Here is a 23,181-nt window from a genome sequence, read left to right on the forward strand (position 1 = left end):
TCAGTGATAAATTATGTTTTATTAACAAAGAGTTTAACTTTAATGTACAAATATAATACAACATGAATACAAAATAAACCGAATACTTGTATATTCCGTCGGACAATTGCACTTTGAAATGTCTTCCTTTGATGACGTCTTGTGCTACTTGTCTGCTCGCACGAAGGAGGTGAAGACGCTGTCCTCCTTGTCCAGCAGGGCCTCGGGCCGGTCGTGCTCCAGGATGATCCCGCGCTTCATCACAATCACCAGGTCGGCATTCAGGATGGTGTGGACGCGGTGCTGCGGGAGGGAGAGAACCGTCAGAGGGAGGCGGCGGTGGGGGTGCAGGCATGGCGGCGCCACCTTACTCACTGCTATAGTGACCACGGTTCGGTCTGCGAAGGCCGTCATCACCACCTTCTGCAGGATGCTCTCCTGTCAGGGCAGATTATTACCAACATCAAGGTCTAAGAGTCCAGACAAGAATGAAACACTGCTTGACCTCCTACTTTGTCACTTCGCTTGATGGAATGAAGCGCGTTCCCTCAAGGGGAGCCAAGCGCGGCACAAAGAGGAGCAGGAAGTCAAGGCTCTTTGTGGCTGATTTTAGGTTCTTCAGAAAGAAGGAACCATTTGCTGTTTCCCCTCAGGCTGCCTCATGCACAACTCGGCCTGCACTCCTCTTTCTATCCTCGCTTACATCATCAGGCAGTGGTGGAGGTCCACTACACATGGAGCATCCCAGATATCGAGTATCATGTTTGGCTGGAAACCATCCGATCAAAACTTCCTTTTCTTCCCAAGAGGGGTAAGTCCACCCGGTTATTGCCTCTGTGCTCCCGTGCTGACGGAGCAGACCTTTACAACCGTAAGTGTGTGTGAATCCTCATATATCAGAGGCCATTTTACTTACAGTTTCCATGCCGACGGATGAGATGTCGCTTCACCTTAAAAACCTCTTGTCATTTCCATTTGTACTGACTCTAATGTCCTTTACCTTTTCTTTCTGATAGCAATTTCCTTTAAATGCTTCCATCTGACATCTCTCCCTCGCACACACACGCACACACACACACACGCGCGCGCACACACACACCGTTGCCATGTCTATTGAAGCTGTGGCCTCGTCCATGATAAGGATGCTGCTCTTCCTCACAAAGGCTCTGGCCAGACAAAACAACTGTCTCTGACCCTGGCTGAAGTTCTCGCCGCCCTCTGTTACTGTGGCATCTGCCAAAAAAACAAATACACACACAAAGAGTGTTTTCACTATTATATACAGGCATAATGTATCGATTGCTCCGGAGCTCCTTCAGTGCATGTGAAGCTTGTGTAGCTAATTCCTGAATCACATGCTTGACTTCATCTGAAGAGCTCCGCAGATCTTACGTTCGGTTGCTTTCAGGGAATAAATTAGAGCCTCTCATAACTGCATCTACCAAAACTCACAGCGCAGGTGTGAAGTAGCTGCTAGCGCTGCAATTTTCTCCAAATTTTGTTTTAAAATTGCAAGATTAACCGATGCTTGTCTTAAATCATTCCAAAAAAGTTAATTTATACTCTCCTGGGTTCTCTCCTATCTCCAACTAAATCCTTCCATAATTATTTGCTTAAGGTTTAGACCCTGCAGAGCAGACCGTGTGGTCCGGTCCTCACTTTGTAGCACAGACAAGATTGCATGTGAACACATGTAATCACCTAGGCCTCCTGGAAGGGATTTAACTACAGGTTTAAGCTGAGCGATGTCCAGAGCCTCCCAGAGCATCTCATCTGTAGCCTTCATTTCTGGGTCCAGGTTGAACCTGTAACACACACACCAACACACGTCAGCATCTCCTCTGCTCTTCTCAACAAGACAAAGATTTTTCCAGGCAGTCGGGGCGAAGCCTAAAAATAAACGTGTGAAGTTTTCAGTGCAGTCTTTATCTGCACACCCTGAGTTCTGCTCCTGCTTCAGATTAGACTCGGAATTGTGCCAACTAGTCTTGCCACTGGAAATGTTTCTGTTATCTCAGTTCTGGTTCTACTGAGGGTCTCTGAGTAGGTGGGAGCTCAGTACCGGATGGTGCCGCTGAACAGGATGGGGTCTTGGAGGATGATAGACAAGCGGGATCTGAGGGTCTGCAGGGGCAGCTTGGCGATGTCGATTTCGTCAATGACGATCCTCCCTGTGAAGGAAAACAGTGTTTTAGAGAGCCGAAAGGATTTAGCACAGACAGAGGTCCTGATGTTTTACCCTCAAACATGTCCACCATGCGGAAGAAGGCCAAGGAGAAAGAGGATTTGCCACTGCCCGTCCTGCCGCAGATTCCCACCTGTCAACAAACACGTCTGAATCACCTGCACTCACGCCAGATCCATCCCAGATCGGTTACCTTCTGCCCAGGACTGATGTGCGCGTTGACATTTTTGAGCACGGGCTTCAGCGTGGCATCGTATCGGACGCTCAGGTTCTGGATCTTGATCTCACCGTGTTGGGGCCAACCGTCGGGGACCTGAGACACAGCTGAGACACCCAGAAAGAGACGATTCATCTACAGAGGTCAGCATTTTGATCGCCCCCTGGTGGAAGGCTGTTGTAAAGCAACACATACTTCAAAAGCTTCAAAATTTCTCCTCAAAGATTTCTGGTTCTATGATGTAACCACGACAACAAGACAGCCACAGGGCTTCTTTTATACCAGTATCATGGCTGGTCAACAACCCCCCCCCCCCCCTTCCCGTTGAATTGCGCTACATTAGTCGCACTCACTGAGCAGCCCCTCATAGTTCTCTGGTTCTGTTTTGAGCAGGCTGTTAATCCTCTTGACGGAGGCGAGCTGAACCTCCATGTCTGCCAGGTTCCGCACCATCCAGTTCATGTAATTGGACACCTGATAGGACAAGAAGGAGAGTCGGTAAATACCACAGCGGGAACCCGTGACACGTCAGCGGCGCGAGTCCTTCCATACATAAATTATCGATCGCAGGGGAAGGGTTGATCTCGACCGTATCGGATTTCATAGAACGTAAATAATTCTGGACGCTGGTCACAATCAGCAGCGCTCACCATGAGAGCATAGGTCAGGCCCAGCCCCACCAGCCCCGTGGAGAGCTGGTTGTAGAGCGAGTTGGTGATGGAGGCCACGGCTGCCACCATCACCACGCACGCCCCCACGTACTCCTGCAGACAGACGGAAAACCAGATCAGAGGAGTTGCACGGCCAGGCCGGAACATGGGGCAGAGGAGCGCGGCCGACGCCGCCTGGCTGCAGATGCATCGTTACCATGCGGACCTCCAGCCAGCGGTTGGCGGCTGTGAGGAAGAGGGACGCGATGTTGTTGGCGTCGGTGAACTGCAGCAGCCGCTGCCTGAACCTGGGCTCGTACCTGCGGGGCGACAGATAACAACAGTCATTCACATCCACCTTTGGACCACGACGGGCTTCAAGGCTCCACCCTGGAGCTGCGTTACTGTTGTTGTACCTGAGGGCTCTTATGGTGGTGAGACCCTCCAACGTCTCAGAGAAGTGGGAGAGTAACGGGAGCTGGGTGCTGTCTTCCAGCTGCTGCAGATCCCTGACAGAAGACCCCCAAAATCAGTTTGATTGTGTCACACTAAAGGCTGGAACAAAAGGAGGCTTTTCAAATGAAAAAGAACTGAGAGTCTGGGGGACCAAATCAAGACAGAGGTGATTAGAGACGGGACCGTGGTGGGAAAGACATGCGATGGCACCGAGAAGCTACAAGGCCTATGTTACCAGCAGTAGCAGTTAGCATAAGCTTAGCATCACCTGAGAAGGTTTATCTGTTTAAGGAGGCGTGATTGGGAAGGATCCATTTACTAATATCCACAGAGGTCACGCTCGCAGCCCCCCCCCCCGCATCCCCCCGACCTCTCGCTCACCTGGAGGCCACCCGGAAGTATTTCTGAATGAAGTAGCAGGCGATGGTCAGGGGCAACAGGGCAATAAGGAAGACAGGGGTCACGTAGCTGATGACCCCCAGGGCGGAAACGCACAGCAGGGTGGAGCGGGCGAGACACTCCAGGGTGGTGGGGATGTGCTGGTCGATGGTGTTGACGTCTGCGGAGAACCTGTTGAGGATGCTTCCGAGGGGAGTGGTCTCAAACAGCCTGGAGGTGGGGGCGAGACATCAAAGGAGAGTGAGTTACACCAAACATGTCAGCGCCACAGAGGCAAATGTGGCGTCTCCCTGGTCGGTGTGAAGGGCAGCAGATGGAGCTCTGAGTAATGGGGCGGGTAAGAGCACCTTTAAGAGTGTTTTCTCTTTTAAATGATCTGTTTGAGCACACGCTATCAGAGCGACACAGCTGGCTCCGTTTTCACATGTCATTACACACACACACACACACACACACATGTGCTGGCCTTATACCTCATGGGGGCCAGGATGATCTTGTTGAGCAGGTTCTGGTGGAGCTGTTTGGCCACTTCCAGGCCGGTCCACTCCACAGCTACGGAGGTGGCCAGGCACAAGATGATGCCGAGGCAGCAGAGCACGCTGAACACCGACAGGTACCAGACGTGACTGAAGCCGCAGTCCTGCAGCCAAACAGGCGTCGGTCAACTCATAAAAACTGGATTTAACTTAAGCTCTAATAATGTCAGTAACATTTACCTACAGCAAAAATGTCCAGTTTCAAATGAAATACCAAGCTCACGTCCCCAGAATAACTGGTAATTTGCCCTAATATCAGCAAACAGGCACATTATGAAATATTAAAGGGCTTAATTGTCTCTAAGTGCACAATATAATTAATTCCCCTGAGGAAAAGGGAGCTGCTGCAGCCGCCCGGAACCTCTGAGTCCTGGTGCGGATCAGAGGCCAGTAGAGGGATTAGATAAACTCGGCAAATACTCGCTGAAGCTCGGCCAAACACTGTGTCAACGCCAGTCAAGCGACAAGCTATCTGCACTTAACTGCACATTTGCTCTGAGCGTGTGTGTGTGTGTGTGTGTGTGTGTGTGTGGTGTGTGTGTGTGTGTGTGTTGTGTGTGTGTGTGTGTGTGTGTGTGTGAGAGAGAGAGAGAGACACAGAGAGACAACTGCAGGGTTCCTGCCTCTGCATAACTGTGTGTAACACTAAACGGTGAAACAAGGACCCCCACAATACAACATCCTTATTGTTAATATAGAATTAGAGCTTTAATGTGAGAAGCAGCGAACAGCAGCTGCGAGCGAAGCTGTTTGAAGCCTCGCGTTCTCTCTGCGGTTCCTCCTCCATCCTGAGCGCCGATTCTCACCCAAATCCATCGCGCACTCGAAAACGCCCTCCGGGTTTTACGTAACCACAGATTGGTGGCTTCGGGGCACGTCAGTGAACGCACCATCTGGAGCTGGAACGGCCTGCGTTCCGCTCAGCCGCCACTCAAGCGAGGCGTTACACAACATCACTCTAGCGTGACGCAACATCAAAGTTAAGATTATTTGACCGTCCTGCTGATGTGGTGGAGCTACCTGAACCACCGTGCAGTTCCGAGCCGTGGCTTCGGTCTTGGCGGCGATGACGTGTGATGTCCAGTGGGCCAGCCAGTAGTCGATGGCGACCATGAGGGTGTGTTTGAGCAGCTGCGACAGCAGCAGCAGGGTGAGCAGGACGAGCCCGGCGGAGGACAGGTAGGTGCCGCAGGAGTGCCAGGGGATGGTGGCGCGCTGGCGCATCACCTGGGACAGGTTGTCGTCGTCTTCGCTCTCCACTGACTCCTCTGGGGCAGAAAACAGAGACAGGTTTAGCCACCTGAGCCGGGCCGAGTGCTTTCGATTTCTTTTTGCCTCCTTCTCTGCTGTAACTCTGCGGCTTTTTATTCTCCTCTGTAACCAGTGGAGTCAAAGCAGAGAAACACCTCACGTCCCTCCGCCTCAGACAGGTGCTCATTCCCATGGATGGTGTGTTGCTCTGCGAGCCATGACGCACTCACAGAGGCTGGAAGTTCACCTCCCCCAAGCTCCCCCCCGCCTTCAGGAAGTCAGACGGGAAGCAGGAGAGGAAAGGAAAGAATGGCTGACGGGGGTGAAGACACTACTGCCGATTGTCTACTCATGCTAGCATGTGCCGGGTTTGAGGAGCAGGAGCGACACATGTTGCTGGGATGGATGATGACATCAAAAGATGGCGGGAGAAGCTCACGCAGCCGCAGCGTTCTAGCACTGGCACGATGCTACACGCCACATTAGGTGTTTTGTCTCTTTTTTGCGTTGCTTTCTGAGCACACCTGCTTGGTCGAACATGGCGGCAGCACCTGGCGTTGGAGCCATCGCACCCGTCCACACAGGGGTGTCACCAGCGCACGGGAGACACAGAACACAGAGAGTGCCACTGCACATTATGCACAAACATCTGCACACACACCCACAGCGATCCGATTCATCGTCTAGCTGCAGCAGGACGCAACAGGAGAGAAGCTGATGTCATCGTGGCTGCAGGCGGTTGGGCCTCGTCACCCCGACCTGCTAGTTTATGTTAGCACCAACGCACATGCGATCGAGACGATTCTGTGCTAAATCTGAGTAAATCACTGGCAATTAATTACATAGTTAAACACATGTTTCATTAACTGTTGGTGGCGTTCAGGAAATACACTTTGAAGGGAAATGAGCTGCCGTCTTATTAGCCCTGAACACTCAGCCGCTCCTAATCGCGTTGTTTTCTCCCGTTCGCTCTCACCTTCCTCGTCCTCTTCAGTCCTGACGGCCTCTCTCGAGTACATGGCCCTCCGCAGGTTTTTCCTCTCCAGATTCGTCATGCTCGCAGCCACCGTCTCCTGCAGGAGGCACAGAGGTGAGCCACAATAACGGATCTTAAACCTCAGGGTGATGAGGTCAAGCAGCTCTGCAGGGGCTTTCATTTGTATTCACGGGCGCGTGGAAGCGTCGCCGTGCCTGCTAACGCTAATCACCTTTTCAAACTCCTGGTCCTGCCGGTGCATCAGAGTTTTCCACTGCTCAAAGAGTTCAGGCTCAGAGTTCTGGATGTCCTTCAGGGTCCCCTCAGTCTGGATGGTGCCATCTTTCATCGCAATGATCTACGGACACACAAATGCAACGTAGCGCAGTGTTTGAAGGTGTGATGTCCACCCTAGCTGTCCACTTTGATGGTGAACTGCGCTTTGCTGGACCTCATCATGCAGTTTGTAGAATAACACACACACACACACACACACACACACACACACAGGTCTTACCCAGTCAGCATGGGGTAGGTACTGCAGTTTGTGCGTGACCAACACCACCGTCCTCTTCTCCTCCCTCAGCAGTTTTAGGATTCCGTCCTGCATCAGGTGATCGCTCAGATGGATGTCCAAGGCAGAAAATGGGTCATCCTGCACAAATACATGCAACTGGTGAATCAGGACTTAAATAGTCACACACACCAGGTGACTATATCAGTTGTAATAAATATCTTCTTGACTGACGGGTGATTTTGCTGTATTGGTGTAATTAGGGGAGGTTGTTTGGACTTAATTGGTTAATGAACTGTGAGTATTTGGCTTTTTCATGGATGCCTGCGTGTGTGTGAGTGTGTGTACCATGCACTCACAAGAAACACCATGTTGGTCTGGTGATACAGGGCTCGGGCTACGCTGATTCGCTGTTTCTGCCCACCTGACAGGTTGATGCCCTGCATTAAAAAAGGAGATTTAAATCGTTGTAAATGTGAACACAGCACCTCTTGTCTCAAAAAAAATCATTTTAGCTGCATTGCCGACCCGCTCGCCGATCTCTGTCTGGTCTCCCTGTGGAAGGATGTCGATGTCGGGCTGGAGGGAGCAGGCTTCAATCACAGCTTTGTATCTGTGGGACAAAAACAGAAACAGAATCCAGCTGGGGATGGAGAGCAGCTGCTAATGTTAGCCAGCAGGAAGCTACAGGCTGATTGTTTCCAACACTGGGACAGTTGTCAACACTGAATATCACATGAATAAAAGCTCCGCAACACCAGCACAGAGGGTAATTAATATGAAAGATGGTTCCCTGAAGGTTTGTCTCTATTCATCAATGTTCAGGCTTGCACGAAGAACATGTTGTTCATTTAAAAGAAAATGAAATCAAACATGCTCACACGATTAAAGGCTTGCAGGGGTGTTCAGGTGGTGATGAAATGACCGCAACAAGGTAAGAAAAATGGTGTAACTGGCAGACTTTATCTCCCAGAGAGGTGGAGGCTATGCTGTGCCACCAGTACATCTGTTCTGCTCTTGCATCTCAGGTATAAATGAACATCCCCGGTTCATTTAAAGTGACAAATGAACCGCGGCTCGTTGTCTCGCAGCACATCCCTCCTCGCTATAGAGCTGCAGCTGGCAGCAGATCTGTCAGCTTGCTGTATTTTTAACATTTTTTATAAACAGCTAACACGTCACAGGATCAAGAAGGAAGGAACAGATTATTTTGAAGTTAATATGAAGAAGGACACAGCGTTCAGGCTAGCAACTCTGTGAGGTTTCACTGCGCCGTTCCATTCTAAAGCTAGCACGCTATCACATGATACTGCTAACATGCTAATGTTTTAGCACTGGTTTTAGTTCAGTGTGTATACAGAGCTTTTAGGTGATGGGCTGTAATTAATATGTTGGTTGAGCTTTAACCTTTGAACTGGTTAACGTGCATTAGCTGATCTGCTCTCACCCGAAAACCAAACAAGAGGAAGCGAGAGAGACGGAGGGAAAAGACAGAAACGGCAGCAGGAGCGGCTGGCTTGCTTTTAACAGAACGCCTCCACAGCAACAAACTACATCTGTCCATTAAATAAACATCCATTAGACCCAGAGATAAAGCCTCCGTCATGATAATAAAACCAGCGTAAAGATAAAACTTTGCTCAGTTCCCAACGTCTGAGCTGCAAGATTAACAGAATGTTGACGCTGATTTATCGGAGTCACCCCCAGAAAGCACAACCAAGATTACCTCTATTTAGGCTCAACAGCTCAATCTGGAATCGCATCGATTTCTGTGTTGTAATTAAGGACTAGGAATGTCAGGAGAACGGCCTGAAGCAGCCAAAAGAGCGAGGAGGGAAGGAGGTCAGCTGGTGCAGCCCCCCTCCTCAGCTGTGGTTCTAGTAGCACATGGAGATTTATTTCTGCTTAATTGTTCTCTGCTTTCTTGTCATCTTCAGCTCTGACCTTGGTTTGATCATGGGCAGCTCAAAGGTGATGTTCTCCTCCACCGTGGCGTTCAGCAGCCAGGGCTTCTGGGAAGCGTAGGCCACGGCGCTTCTCTGCCTGTTGGCAAATGGCAGAAGCGTTAAAAAAAGGGGGCATCCAAATGTTAATTTGTGTCGTATTTATTGTTGTTGCTGTCAGGACACAAACACAAAGGACAAAAACTGCTCTGCTGTCACAATAGACCAGCGCGCACCCCCGCCTCCCCATGTTTCCATGGAGACCACCCACTGTTGTCAAAGCTCACCTGATGTCTCCATCACCTGCTGCTTCTCTGTCTGTAGGGCTGCAAAAGAAACATCACACACAGATTACACACACACACACACACACACACACACACACACTTGTGACCATCTATCATAAGACGTGATCTTAGCCTTCCCATAAATACCGTGCACAGCCCCCCTTCCCTGTTTTGCTTCCTGTCATTTGCTGACATGGAAACCAGCCCAAATTCTGGGGGGGTCTGAATCGTTGTGCTCAGATTAGAATGTTGCTGCTCCTCGTGCACGCGTCTCTCTCTATGACATCGTGCCACATTAGTCGATGACAGCAAAAAAAAACAGGGAGTTGTTTTACAAATCTAACACAAACTGATGTGTTTTCCTTCTTTTTTCTTCACTATATTCATTCAATATTTCCAGCAGATCCTCAAACTAAACTGGTTCTGCAGATGTCGGTGAATATTATGTTCTCCACCGTGTCATAGCACAAAGTTTCACCGTTTCAGTCAACAATCGGGGACAGATGGATCTAACGATTATGAAACTCCTGTGTTCAAAACCAGCAGAATTTGCCTGTGAGGTGTCCTCTTTGTCCTTTAAAGGGTTCAGGTTTCATTTTTACTCCTTCTAAGTGATTGTGTCCTTTGACCTCTGACCCAACCCATCGCCTCCTCAACATTCCTCAACGCGGAGGTCTAGGTGACGGTTTAGTGGTGATTTTAGAGTTACTTGCCTCTCTTCTCCATCCGACTCCAGATTTTTTAGGCTGCAGAAAACAGATGAAAACAACATTAAATAGATTTGACAGAAACTGAACGGCGAAGGGTTGAACGTCTGATTGGCTGTCTGGAGGGGTGAACGCAGCCCTGCGATGTCTGGTATTTTTAGCTAGGCCTCTGCGTGACAGCTGAGTTCCACCTTTTAGCGTCAACGGTTTTCAAATGTCATCGCAGATGAGCGCACAGCTGCTGGACCTGAACGTGTGACTGACATCTGAGCAGCTTTGACATCTCAAACACACCTATAAACGCCGCTGTAAGTGACTATGTAAAAGCAGAGCCTGGGAGTCAGTGACCTGTGTTAGCAGCTTTAATAACTGGGCTTGGGATTAAACCACAGTTAACCTTTGTTAGTAGAGCGCAGTCTGAAAAAAGGGTTTTTAAAATGTGGAGCAAGTCTGGCCCTGCGCTAGCATGCTAACGTAATCTGTGCAACGCCATGTGAGCACTGCAGCAGGAAAAATGGTCCGGTATTCTTTTAAATGCAGCAGGCCTCTAACAGCCATTAAAATTCAGCACAAGGAGAAAATCCCCATCAACCCAATCGGCACTTCACAGGCCACAAATCGCCACCCCCCCTCCTTCAGCCGTCATCGCAAACACGCTAATCACGCCGGAGCTGATGACTCGCTGCATTTGTCTCTGATTGAACAGCTGAGGGTTATTTCCCCTCCAGTCGACACTTTGAGTCACCCAAAGAGTTGGAGGAGAAGCCAGGAGGTCGCGAGGGACATGGATGAAATACCCAAAACAGCTGCAATTAAAGGTGGTGTCAGGCGTCCTGAAGGTTGTGATAGCAACATGTGGTGGCTTCCTATTGGACAACAGGTCCAACACACCTCAATCTGTTACAGTGTTCAGGTTTGAGATTGTGACTCACATTCACACGATACCCGACTGAGGTCATCCGGGTTATATTTAGAATCGGTGGGGGGGGGGATGGTTATGTTTGTGGAACACATTTTGATGTAATCTTCCCACCATTCATTAAGCCCCCATCTTTGTTGATCTCATGTCCACTTTAATAGAATAATTCATATCCAGATTTGACGAATCACCACCGATCCATCACCTTCACGGTCACCTTCACGGAACATCCATACTGTTATTCGTTAATCCTGCTCGCACACTTTAATTTGCGCGTAAATCCAAATTGCTCTGATTCTGTCACCAACATGGTGGAAACACGCTGAGTGGCATCCTCAGTATGGACGTCTCACCCCAGGACACGTGATAAGAGTCCAACGACGATCCGTCCTAATATAGGACAGGATCCGACTAGGGCGCTGGCACCAGGCAGAATTAGGAACCCTCTTTGTGTGTGTGTGCGCGTGCGTGTGCACGTGGGGGGGTTAATTACATCAAAATGTCATGGTGGTATAATTTGTCACTGCAATATAACTAACAAATATCACTGGAAGAGCTCATTAAGGTGATGCTTTTAGAGGTAAATCAGATCCCTCTGAGTGAAGAATTTGCCTTCAGATTAACCTTTGACCTCTGCACTGGATTCCCCTTATACAAGGGCACAATTTTCCTTGCTTTGAATACATCTTTAACAGAAACTCAACCTCAATACAAACGTAAACAGGCTGAAAAACCTCTTTTTGGGAGTTGTTTTTTTTTTCATTTTAGACGCTAACAACCCCGACGTTAGTTCAAGAAAAGATCACTCTGGGCGCTGACCTGTTCCAGGTGACCGTCCCTGATATTCTCTGCATCTCTCCCAGTGCCGCCAGTAACAGAGAGGATTTTCCAGAACCCACCTGACCAACAATCATTGTCAGTTTACCTGAGAGACACAAAGAGAGACACAGAAAAGAGCCGGGTGAGAGCAGGAAAACTTCTGGCTCCAGCACCGTGGAACCCACCCTTCTCCCCCTGAATGCTCACCAAAGGGAATTTTAATGTCCACATTTGAAAGTGTTGGCGTCCCATCAGTCCAGGTGAAATAACCGCTGCTGATCTGAGGACAGCAGAGGAGGCGAGACTCAACTGTGAATCCGTGAGTAGTCAAGATGACCAGAACTAGATTTAGGATGAAGAACTCCATCTATTGATGCACCATTATTATTTAATGATTACATTTCATTTTCTGGAAATTAGGTCATTTGTCTTGCCCAGTTTGGCACCTGTGATGCCTAAAACTGAGAAGGTAGTTGTATTACTGCAGCCATCCATTAGGGGGCAGAGGAGACAGATGCCACAAACTCCTAAAACAATAATTATATTTAACGTCCTCAACTGGCCTGCAGTATAATTTATGCAGCTCGTTATTATCGGCTCATTTCCCAGCTGATTAATTATGTGAGGGTGGCTGCAAATATGAGTTTACACAGCATAAATTCTGCCTCCACCTCCGCATAAATAAAACATCGCCACATCGATTCCATTTATGCTGATTGGCGAGAGCACAGAAACGTCGCCTTGGTCACTTTGGGTAAGAGCCAAACTATAATCTGACCCTCGCCTGGTTCTGCTCCTGCTCCATAAACATACCGATATCGTGAATTTCATGTTTTCACCTTGATGCAGACATCTTGGTAAGCCTCCTGAGAGGGGCCGTCCCCGTCGCGCTCCGCCCGAGAGCTGTAGTTGTTCCAGTCATCCCTCGGGGGGCGCTTCCTGTTCACCACTTTCAGGGGCTGGAGGTGGCGGGACAAAGAGTACAAGGCGGATGACAGGAAAGGCTTAGAGGATGACTGGAGGGCGACAGTACAACATCAGGCATGAGGGGCAGAAGGGTGGGAGAGGGTTTAAACAGTCGGTACGGTGGAGACAAGAAAATCACAGTCACAGCAGAGTGAAAACAACATCGGCAGGGAGACAGAAGAGACACTGAGAGGAAAAAACTAATTCCTCTGAGTGTGTGTGTGTGTGTGTGTGTGTTGTGTGTGTGTGTGTGTGTGTGTGTGTGTGTGTGTGTGTGTGTGTGTGTAAGCTCACCAGAGCCTGGTATCTATTTTGGTTGTGGTTGCTGGAGCCAGAGGTCAGTGTGGCTCTGGGCTCCAGCTCCTCTCCAATCTCATCACTGGAGAAGAACTCACTGAGCTTCTGAACGCTGTGGAGGAAACAGGAGGGAGGAAGGAGGAGAGAGAGGAGGAGGAGAGAGGAAGGAGAGATAGGTAGGAGGAGAGAGAAGGAGGAGAGAGGTAGGAGGAGAGAGAGGAAGGAGGAGAGAGGAAGGAGAAGATAGGTAGGAGGGGATAAGTAGGAGGAGAGAGGAAGGAGGAGATAGGAAGGAGAAGATAGGTAGGAGGAGAGAGGAAGGAGGAGAGAGGAAGGAGGAGATAGGTAGGAGGAGATAGGTAGGAGGAGAGAGGAAGGAGGAGATAGGTAGGAGGAGATAGGTAGGAGGAGATAGGAAGGGGGAGATAGGAAGGAGGAGATAGGCAGGAGGAGAGAGGAAGGAGGAGATAGGTAGGAGGAGAGAGGAAGGAGGAGATAGTAGGAGGAGATAGGTAGGAGGAGATAGGAGGAGGAGATAGGTAGGAGGAGATAGGAAGGAGGAGATAGGCAGGAGGAGATAGGAAGGAGGAGATAGTAGGAGGAGAGAGGAAAGAGGAGAGAAAAGGGATGAGAGAGGAAGGAGGAGAGAGGAAGGATGAGAGAGGAAGGAGGAGATAGGCAGGAGGAGAGAGGACCCTCATCAGTGATCTTGGTGTTGCTGCTGTTGCCTCCAGGTCATTAAACCAGGTATCTTCTGTTGAGAACAAACCCACTAAATCTGTTACATAACAGAGCTATACTCCCCCTCCACCACTGCTAATTTCCTCTCATTTACCCAGTGACTTATGCGCGCGTCTAATTGATGAAGACATTCAGGATGCAGAACGATGATGCTCAGCCAGAGCAAACATCCACACTCACATCAGTGCTAAAAATGTCCCGTTAGCCTCGGCTCAGCAGCGAAAATCAAGAGACTGTGACTCTGCAGTTAAGATAGCGCCCTGAAATCCTGTGCAGAGATAAAAACCTCTTCAGTTCCCTGGAAGCTCAAACTGTGTCAGACTCTGCCTTCCCAAAAATAGATTCCCAAAAAAAGATCAAGGGAGCTTCCAACTAACTGCTCCCCCAGTCCAGTCAGATGGAGCCCTCCCAGCATATACAGGAAGCATGTGTTGGTCCTCACATTACCCTCATTCTGCTGCAGAGGCTGGGATTAATGAGGCCAGCATGCAGCCGTTTCCCAGGACAAAAAGGGCCCTGGCAAATTAAAATGGGAGTATCATCAGATTAGTCTAATTTTATAATCATAAACAAATATTATGCCTGCTGACTGTTAACGAAACAACCTTTTCGTTGCTCTGATCACCTCAGGAGAAACATCCCATCCTGGGCTTCACAGCTTTGCCCCTGATAACGTGTTTGGTCCTCACCTCACTAGAGCCTTGACGGTGGAGCGCACCACGCTGGAGAGCAGGAACAGCGGCGTGACCAGGATGTGGAAGAGCGACAGAGAGGCGAAGGCCACGGCTGGAGACAGGTCGGCGTCCTCGGAGATGTGAACGTGGACCACGAACGTCTGAAAGGTGAGGAGAAGCGTCGGCCTGTCAGCAGCCAGCGATTTATGAGGGGTCAGAGAGCTGCTAGCATGCCTCCGACACTTTAGACCTTCAGAGCTGCGTCCTTCACGCGCCAGGAGGTCAGTGATGAAGCAGTGGATATTTAATTATTCATAACACGTGAATCAACGTGGAAAAACTCACTGTCAGCACTGCGAGGATGGGGATCGCTGCGTTCATGAAAACTGAAACCAGGAGCCAAACAGGGGGAGCATGAAGATAGCATCAAATAAAAAGAGTCCAACCTGTGCGTGTTCGCACGGAGAGCGGGGCCTTACTGGATATGGAGGTGTAGAGAGCGAAGGCCTGCAGGCTGGTCAGCTCTTTGCCCCTGGTCTCCTCCACGCTGTCGCAGAAGATGCGCTCCCAGGCATAGAGCTTCAGCAGCTTGATGCCTCTCAGCAGCTCGTTGGTCTTCTTCAAACGCTCGCTGGAGTAATCCTGCCGGCGGGAAGAGGGCAACACGGCAGCGACTCATTCAGGACACGTTTGTTTAAAGGGTTTCTCACCGATTGGCTGTGGGATGAACGCACTCACCAGAGTGCTCTTCTGGGTCTGGGACAGCTTGGTGGCCACAAAGTATTGCACGGGTGCTAACACTGCGATGACGGTGGCGCCGATCAAGGCACTGATTCCCAAGAGGTAGTAGAGAAGGATTACCCCCACAATTATCTGTGAACCACAGAGGACAGCTTCACCTCAAGGAGAGGAAAGTAGCAGATTTTCACAGAGCTCGTCACATTGTGAGAAACGGCGTCCTCGGGGAGACGATAAGTGGGCTTAAAGGAGAATACCAGGTGGGTTTCTAAGGCTCCAGATTGGAGAGAAGCCTGAAAAACTTCCGTCTTTGCCTCCCACCATCCTCGCTCCACGCTGAGTCCGGGCATGACTCAGAGATCCCCCTGGACTCCCACAACCAGATGGAGATGAATGTGACATTTGACAGTAAAGCAGCTTCCCCTTCATCTGTCAGATTAGCTGCCCCACTGAGGACCAGATGGCTGATGGGTAATAGGGGAAGAGTTTGTTCTCTCTTGTAATGCTTTATTGACAAGCAACACGTTTCTGTTTTGAATAATTACAAGATTTGTTTGTGGTGATTAAATGAGAGTCGTGGACCCACAAACTCCCTTCAGAAGCCTCTCATTTGGATTTTGAGTTGGTGTTTTCCACAATAGAGTTGCTCTGATATTTTGGTACACAAATAACAACATGGATCATCCAGCATGCTGGGCTAAATTCATTTCATAGCACGGCATTACAGCATGACCTTCATACAGGCTGGAAATCGACTGTTCACATCTGCAGCGAGTTCCCACAGGAGCCATAACACCTGATGCTATTTCCTCTGCTTTCACACCTCTGTGTAGACATGGCTGCCCAGTGAGCTTCACGCCATCCAAACCGGAGGGGAAAAGACTCGATGATTTGTGAACAATACAAGAAATGTGTGCTAATGCTAACGTGTTACGGCCGACATGCTCAGATGTAGCTCTTATGACTGTGAAGAACACAAATTTCCATTCAACATACATGACGAGCCTTAAGGCAATAGAATCCATATATATTGCAATATTGCAAAATAGGATTTTTTTGGTGGGGGTGGGCTTGGGTGTTTCTAGCCTTTTAAGTATGTGAGGATTTGTTTTAATTCCTCGCTTTCTCAGCCTTTTATCTCTTTCTGCAGCTTTACCTCCTTTGTCTGACCCTTTTCTCATATTGCCATCTACCTTACAGGATTCAGATTGCAAAAACTGGATTTACTCACAATAAATATACACTTATAGAGTTCTGTCAGGATCAGAGCCTCCAAAGCGGATCCCGATTCAAACGAGAAAACATTAAGAGAAACAGGTCGCATCCAAAAATCAGCCAACCAAGAGAAAAGGAAAAGCAAACAAGACACTCGAAGGTGAAAGACGCAGAGGTAAGGTGAGGGAAGAGAAGGAGCATAGAGGGAGAAATCGACACAGGAGGACGGGGGGGACATTACAAAACAGAACACAGATACAACAAACTCACCATGGTGAATAAAAAACAGCTGCAGATTGTGGCCTATGATTTCAGTCATGTGTTCTACATATAACTGAAACATGCTAACAAGGTGAGGGTTTCCTACCTGTACTGGCATGGCCCACAGGTTGGGACAGAGGAAGAAGAACCACATGAGCTGGTTGGTATCTATAGCGACCAGGTTGCAGATCTGAGCCACCGTTAACTCCCCCATGGACATGTTAGAGGTGCTCAGGCGCATGATCTTGTTGTAGATTTTAGTCTGAGAAAAGAGTAATCACGGTAAGATCCATGTCCACGACATTCAAAAGGTCCCAGAATGTCGCCGTGCCTGTATGGCCCCGCGCAGGTTGATGCCCGTTTCGATGGCGACGTAGTAGGAGGCCTGGAGGAAGGTCCTCTGCAGGAGCAGGGCGAGGAAGAGCAGCACGGCCAGCACGTAGGCGTTCTCCAAAAACTCTTTGGAGGAAATGAAATAGATCCCCAGCAGAGACATCTGGAGGCAGCAGAGAGGGGGCAGATACAGGTAGAGGCATCGATCAGTTATTAACCCGAGGGACACGAGGAAGGTTACACAGCCAGACCGCTGCACGCCTGGATCTGACTTTGTGCTCGGAAGGCATTTTTAACTAAACCTCTTTCTAATGGGACTAAAAAAAAACATCCAATCCAGTCGATCATTTCCAGTCCAGTGCCAGAGGTCAGAGAGACGCCTGGGAAACTCAGACTGGAGGCGATCGAGTGAGGCTGAAACCAGAGATGCTCGTCAACACAGCATCTCCTCTGAGGACAGTTTAATTCCAATTCGCTTCAATAAGAAATGAGCCTCGAATCCACCTCCAAATCCACCTCCACTCACCCATGGATCTTCCCTCTTTGCTTTCTCTCCGTGTTTACCTGACAAACCATCGCGTCTTGTGTTACTAATGACGCCCGTTGCGTCCAGGTTATGGACATTTACTCTAAACGTCTCTTGAGTATTTTCAAATGAATTTTGATGTCCCAAATACTCTCCTGGGGCGATGTAACAGATTATAGGATGAGATATTCTCGGTGAAATGAAAGCATGACGGGATGATTTATGACAGTCTGGAAACTGAGACCCCAAGTGGCAAGGCCCCTAAATATTTGACGAGGACTAAATTAGTGCACCATTGTGCAGGTGCAGCGGAGACGGCCTCATAAATGTCTCATCAGAACTCTGGCAGCGGTGCAGAAACTCTGCCCAGACTGTTTTCTGTTTCTGAATCCTCTTTGAGTTGGTTATTTTTGTCCTCATTCCCTAACCTTAACTTTAACATTAGTCTTAACCCTCAAATGGCCCTTAAAGGTTGTCAGGACCAGCCAAAATGCCCTCAATCACATTGGACTTTTAAAATCCATCTGTCCTCTTAGTGTCAGCATATTTCTCCCTCACACAAACCAGCAGTGGTAAAGAAGACCTGAATTAAAGTTTCATGCTCACCGGCGGCTGAATGGTGCGGTTATCCCTGCTGATGTGGTGCACGATGCCGGAGATGCAGAGAGGGCCGGCGAAGCCCAGCAGGTCGGCCAGGAAGCGGAATGTGATGCTGAGGATGAGCGGCCTGCCGAACGCCTTCCTCAAGGCCTGCCAGATCATCTTTGGACCCAGCGGTGCCGTAGCCTGAGGCCTCTGATGGAACATATATAAAACAAAAGAGTTCAGTCTACAGGGAGCCATGAAACTGGGGCTGACAGCACACACCCCATCTATCAGTTTCCCATTAATATTCCAGCAATGGCTGCTACAGGAAGTACGAATATTATATCAACCAGAAGCAGTTAGCTCGATGCTACAAGAAAAGGCGGAGAATTAGGTCAGGTTAAAATGATGCATCATGGGAAGGATCTGTGGTCCACAGCTCAATACTTAATGATGCTGGAAAACCAGGACAGGGACCGCGTGAGGATTAACCAGTGAAACCAGTAAACGCCAACATCAACCGAAAAAAAATCAATCTGGGAATTAATACAGTGGATTGTTCTGATGGTGTGCTTCAGAGGCGAATGTGTGTGTGTGTGTGTGTGTGTGTGTGTGTGTGTGTGTGTGTGTGTGTGTGTGTGTGTGTGTGCGTGTGTGCACGACTCATTCTCAGATGTCAGAGCTGTGAGAGCAGACGTCATCACGGCGCTTTCAGCATTCGCGCTTCTTTTGGAGTTGAACCTTCTCATGGAGATGTTTATTGTGTGTCACACAGACCCCCCACCCCCCCGTCACACAAACAAAACACACGTCGCTTCTTTCCACCTTGTGGACGGTCGTCAGGGAGAGACGTTTCATTCTCACACAGGCGGCGTGGAACTAGCTTCCCATGATGCGCAGCAGTGCTTTCACCCCCACAAGGGTCGAGATGTCGCCTCGTTCACAGTAGAATGGAAACAACGTGCTGCCTCTGGGCTCTCCACTAAACATGCCCCCCCTCCCTCATCACCACCACCACTGGGATCTCTCATCCTCTCTCATCCCCCGCTCCTGTCCGGAAGGAAGAGAGATGCCGTTCACAACAAACGCAGCCGTGACGGATCTCGAGTTCCAAACACTGGAAAACGTTGACCCTATGAGGAGGCCCTTCCGCCCGACCTCTGACCTTTGACACGTGCTGCGTAAGTGAGAAAGAGTAAAGAGGGAACAAATAATATCCAAAAGGGAAGCAGTCGTGTAACTGCAGGGACCTTCTTCAGTAGGACATCCTTTAAACTCAAATTTTGAATCTTTTAACTGCTGTTCAAATGAGATTCACAGGTTTGGAAACAAGATAAATGGGGCAGCTTCTCAATGCCACGTCCCTGCAGGCTGTGGACCAGCGCCAGCACAGATGCCAGTTCCCTGAATCTGCGCGCTGTCAGGACGAGAGAAGAGCCAGAGCACTGATGAAGAAACCCACCGTTTAAGGTGATAATTACAGTCCTCCCGCTGCATGGCAGCTGCTGCGTCCTTCCTTTATTTACAGGGAACGAAGTGGAAAAACTTCACTGTCAACTGTGACTCGGGGGGAGTGATTGTACATGTCTGCTCAAAGGCAGCTCGCTATTTAGATATTTGCTTGTAATTTATTCCTTCGCTGTGACGTCCGACAGTTTACTGGCTCTAGATCAGCTGCAGATGAGTCATCTCAGGACATACAGTAAACCAAAGTTTTTATGAAAACAGGAAAGAAAATGTGATTCCCGGATGATTCCAGGCCTGTGACGCAAACACTTCTACCAGATAATCCATGACTTTAATAGTTTGGATTAAAAGAATTTTGTTGTTGAGTTCAGAGGACTCACCTTCTGGTCCTCGAACGCCTCACGCAGCTTCATGTAGTTGGTGCGGGCTCTCATTGCGATGGGCAGTTTGCCGATGACCTTGAGGTCGATGGGGCGTCTGTGAGCCGAGGTGATGAAGGTATTCATCCACCAGTAGGTGGCTTTGGACAACAGGTTTACAAATGGCTGCAGGAAACGTACACCGAGGTCCTGGAGGTCCTCGGGGGGCTTCACCTCGGTCGGGTTGGCAAAGCAAACATAGCGCTGTGAAGGTGCAGACGCATATAAAAGCAGAGAATGTGAAAACACGTGGAGCCGATTCATCCAGCCGTGATCTACACAACCCAGAGAAGATAATTGCTCCATTCTTGGGGGGGACACAAAGCCTACAGTCTAACATGGTGTTATTAGAAGGAGTGATTACAGCCGCTGAGAGATCAACTGTCTCTACAATTTAATTGTCGGTTATCTGGTGCAGAATCTTCAGGCGCTCTGTAAAGATTCACAATTACAGACTGTCAAAGGAAGAGAATCAGAGTAAAAGAGCACAAGTGGTGGAAAAAAAGACCCCTGCTGCTTTGTGCTCATTTAGTTATAGTATTTGGTGTCTTTAGAAGGTTCTCATCATCATCATCATCTGTAATTGTCAGAAACTTCAGCACCAAATGACAGGAAGTGGACACAGAATAAAAGTAGAGACAGAAGGCTCACTGACCCTGCCCAGGATCACATTGATCTCCACAGCGAGCAGGAGCCCGTAGAGCAGCACCAACAGCACAGTGATGCAGTAGCGTAGCTGCCGCGGGCCGATGCCATGCTCGGTGTATTTGGCAAACTTGATGGTCTTCATGATGAAGGCCAGCACCCAGTAGATCAGCAGAACTGCAGACAGTTTGCACAGATGGAACGGCGCCATTAATATTTAGATTAGAATATCACAATTATTATTAAGGCTATTTAACTAACCCCCGCTGCTTTGGCAGCTCAATAATGAACATTAAAACGTCAGCTTAATTGTGTTTGGAGCCTCAGGCTTAGGATCTGATTTCTTCCCTCTGGGGAGAGAGACTGAAGAATAGAGACCTTGAAGCCTGGAGGCGGCTTGGCGAAGGGGAAGGGAGGTGTGCGTTCACCGAGCTGACTGAGGAGGAAGTGATAATGCATGGGGGGGGGTAGAAAGATGCAGCATGATCACGATTATAGGATTACAGGCGATGGAGGAAGTGAAAGGGTTAGTGTTTGGAGCGAAATGGTCATGTATGAGGTCATAATTTATTGACCTGAGACTCATCATTGTTAGTGAAAAGGAAGCACTAAGGCCACGCAGGTCGAGTGGATGGTGATTCCTTCAACCGTTCTGCACACGGATGGAAGGAAGGAACCCTTCATCCTGTTGACCCATGTGACAATTACACACAAAGAGCTGAAACTGGTCTATTATTATGTTTATTGAGCTTTTTAAGCACTAAAGATACAAAGTCAAGAACCAGAACAGTGGTAGATTTAAGAATACTGTACCTAACAGCAGTTTGGGGAAGTTGGAGGTCTCAATGTTGTGATAATAGATGATGGACGTGATGCCAGCCATGAAGGCCAGAGCGGCAGGCATGTACAGGTGCAGATGGAGCGACTGGCTGAACCTGCAAACACACAGAGGAGGTGAGAGCAAAATGAAAAATGTTGGTTTTCGCTGCTAAATGACACGTCCCTTTCACAAACATCTGCTATGATTTTAAAGTTAAAAATAAACCATGTGAATTCATTCCACTGACCAAGAGATTAAACATGCAAGTTGCAGCAATTGAATTGAATTGATCTTGTCCACCTGCTCAATGAAGTGTAAAAGCAGTAAATATGGTTTATTGACATATTGCTGACACCGCGCACATGCTGGGATTTCCTGTGTTGTCAGCTGCTCTCTCGTTTCTTTGTAGAGATACAAGTCGTTAATTAAACATGCTAACATTCTAGCCTTCCAATTTGCTTATTTTGCATTCATTCAAAAACGTCCTCCGCCTGTATCAGGACTCAATTAAACGTCAGAAACTAAGAAAACAAAATAATACATCATCGATCACTGCTCAGCGTAAATACCTACACCCTACCCAGGCTGTAACAACTATAATACCTGTACAGAGACAGGAGCAGGGTTAATGACATACCCATCAGAGACGATGCCCTCTGCGATCTCACAGACAAGGACGAAGAGGAGGACGAAGGTCAGCAGCCAGCGCAGGTTGTGACCAGGGAAGTGGAGCCAGGTGCTGTGATGGATGTGGACCTTTGAGCTCTGGCTGCCCCAACCTCAAACCGGAAATGAAGAAAGTCAGAGCTTCAGCATTCCAACACGCACCGAGAGGCAGTAAAATTGTGCATGGAGGAGATGAAGTCAAGAAAACTGGATTTTTTTTATTTGGTTTTTTTCCTACGACTGACCTGGAGACAGTTTTTAGTGCTCTGCAGCCCCACTGCAGCCTTGAGCACCATGATAAAGAGGTTTCATACAGCAGAGCAACTAACAGGCCCCACACTGAAGGGATGTTCTGCTGAGGATCTTGTCAGCCTGCATGACTCTGTTAACTCTTTACACACCAGCACACATGAGCAGCATAGAGACTGTTTATGCCACTGTTGCCATAGCAGCTCATTTGTCCTACATTCCCCCCACACACACACACGCAAACACACACACAGAGCCTATAACCATCTGCTCAAATTTCTGCAATAACTGTCATTTGAGTTATTAACTAACCATATGTTTTTACCAAGCCTGACGGTAAGGCTTGTGTTCCCATGGATATCCACTCACAGGTCAAGGACAATGGATCAAACGGGATCTTTGTGACTCAAAACAAGACAAGCAGCAACCAGGCTGACAGCGTTTCTTTTTTTTAGCAGTACGCTAACGAGCTAACGTGCTCTCTGACAAAAGGTCGACAGGCATGACAACGTGTCTCCGCCTTCCATTTAAATGCTCAGGTAACATTTATGGGTGAAATGGCAAATCAGCTCAGCTCTCATTGTGCATCTGACTGCACCTGTGAGGACCTTTCTGTGTTTTTTCTCTGATGTTCCAGATAAATCCCTTAAGGGAGCCATTTAAGGCTTTTCTTGTCTTTGCTTACTTTTAACTGTACCCAGAGCAAGAGCAGGTCAATAACAGCATTCTTTTAGCTTCCCT

The 23,181-nt window shown here is 48.7% G+C and overlaps 1 protein-coding gene across 4 annotated transcripts in view; it reads right to left on the bottom strand.

Annotated features, from left to right (window-relative positions):
* The window catches only part of abcc8 (ATP-binding cassette, sub-family C (CFTR/MRP), member 8), a 26,816-nt gene continuing 3,635 nt past the window's right edge, over nucleotides 1–23,181 (bottom strand). The window contains exons 3-40 of one of the 4 annotated variants that reach the window (XM_057052493.1): nucleotides 22,163–22,304; nucleotides 21,519–21,640; nucleotides 20,716–20,882; nucleotides 20,022–20,264; nucleotides 18,196–18,384; nucleotides 17,062–17,226; nucleotides 16,837–16,992; nucleotides 15,255–15,389; nucleotides 14,996–15,158; nucleotides 14,862–14,902; nucleotides 14,532–14,677; nucleotides 13,099–13,213; nucleotides 12,678–12,797; nucleotides 12,046–12,118; nucleotides 11,839–11,944; nucleotides 10,107–10,139; nucleotides 9,394–9,432; nucleotides 9,108–9,206; nucleotides 7,692–7,776; nucleotides 7,523–7,603; nucleotides 7,167–7,304; nucleotides 6,882–7,007; nucleotides 6,650–6,746; nucleotides 6,198–6,224; nucleotides 5,443–5,690; nucleotides 4,360–4,526; nucleotides 3,869–4,096; nucleotides 3,448–3,540; nucleotides 3,249–3,351; nucleotides 3,032–3,145; nucleotides 2,735–2,855; nucleotides 2,358–2,488; nucleotides 2,219–2,297; nucleotides 2,042–2,150; nucleotides 1,681–1,784; nucleotides 1,079–1,212; nucleotides 355–417; nucleotides 1–282 (exon numbers count right to left, since the gene is read on the bottom strand). In XM_057052493.1, the coding sequence (XP_056908473.1) occupies nucleotides 145–282; nucleotides 355–417; nucleotides 1,079–1,212; nucleotides 1,681–1,784; nucleotides 2,042–2,150; nucleotides 2,219–2,297; nucleotides 2,358–2,488; nucleotides 2,735–2,855; nucleotides 3,032–3,145; nucleotides 3,249–3,351; nucleotides 3,448–3,540; nucleotides 3,869–4,096; nucleotides 4,360–4,526; nucleotides 5,443–5,690; nucleotides 6,198–6,224; nucleotides 6,650–6,746; nucleotides 6,882–7,007; nucleotides 7,167–7,304; nucleotides 7,523–7,603; nucleotides 7,692–7,776; nucleotides 9,108–9,206; nucleotides 9,394–9,432; nucleotides 10,107–10,139; nucleotides 11,839–11,944; nucleotides 12,046–12,118; nucleotides 12,678–12,797; nucleotides 13,099–13,213; nucleotides 14,532–14,677; nucleotides 14,862–14,902; nucleotides 14,996–15,158; nucleotides 15,255–15,389; nucleotides 16,837–16,992; nucleotides 17,062–17,226; nucleotides 18,196–18,384; nucleotides 20,022–20,264; nucleotides 20,716–20,882; nucleotides 21,519–21,640; nucleotides 22,163–22,304 (4,640 nt within the window). In that variant the 3' untranslated portion in view covers nucleotides 1–144. Of the gene's footprint in view, nucleotides 283–354; nucleotides 418–1,078; nucleotides 1,213–1,680; nucleotides 1,785–2,041; nucleotides 2,151–2,218; nucleotides 2,298–2,357; nucleotides 2,489–2,734; nucleotides 2,856–3,031; nucleotides 3,146–3,248; nucleotides 3,352–3,447; nucleotides 3,541–3,868; nucleotides 4,097–4,359; nucleotides 4,527–5,442; nucleotides 5,691–6,197; nucleotides 6,225–6,649; nucleotides 6,747–6,881; nucleotides 7,008–7,166; nucleotides 7,305–7,522; nucleotides 7,604–7,691; nucleotides 7,777–9,107; nucleotides 9,207–9,393; nucleotides 9,433–10,106; nucleotides 10,140–11,838; nucleotides 11,945–12,045; nucleotides 12,119–12,677; nucleotides 12,855–13,098; nucleotides 13,214–14,531; nucleotides 14,678–14,861; nucleotides 14,903–14,995; nucleotides 15,159–15,254; nucleotides 15,390–16,836; nucleotides 16,993–17,061; nucleotides 17,227–18,195; nucleotides 18,385–20,021; nucleotides 20,265–20,715; nucleotides 20,883–21,518; nucleotides 21,641–22,162; nucleotides 22,305–23,181 lie in introns of all 4 variants that reach the window. The other 3 variants (XM_057052491.1, XM_057052494.1, XM_057052492.1) reach the window with 3 other exon arrangements.

The sequence above is a fragment of the Takifugu flavidus genome, chromosome 13 (genome assembly GCF_003711565.1).
Source record: "Takifugu flavidus isolate HTHZ2018 chromosome 13, ASM371156v2, whole genome shotgun sequence".
NCBI classification, from domain to species: Eukaryota; Metazoa; Chordata; class Actinopteri; order Tetraodontiformes; family Tetraodontidae; genus Takifugu; species Takifugu flavidus.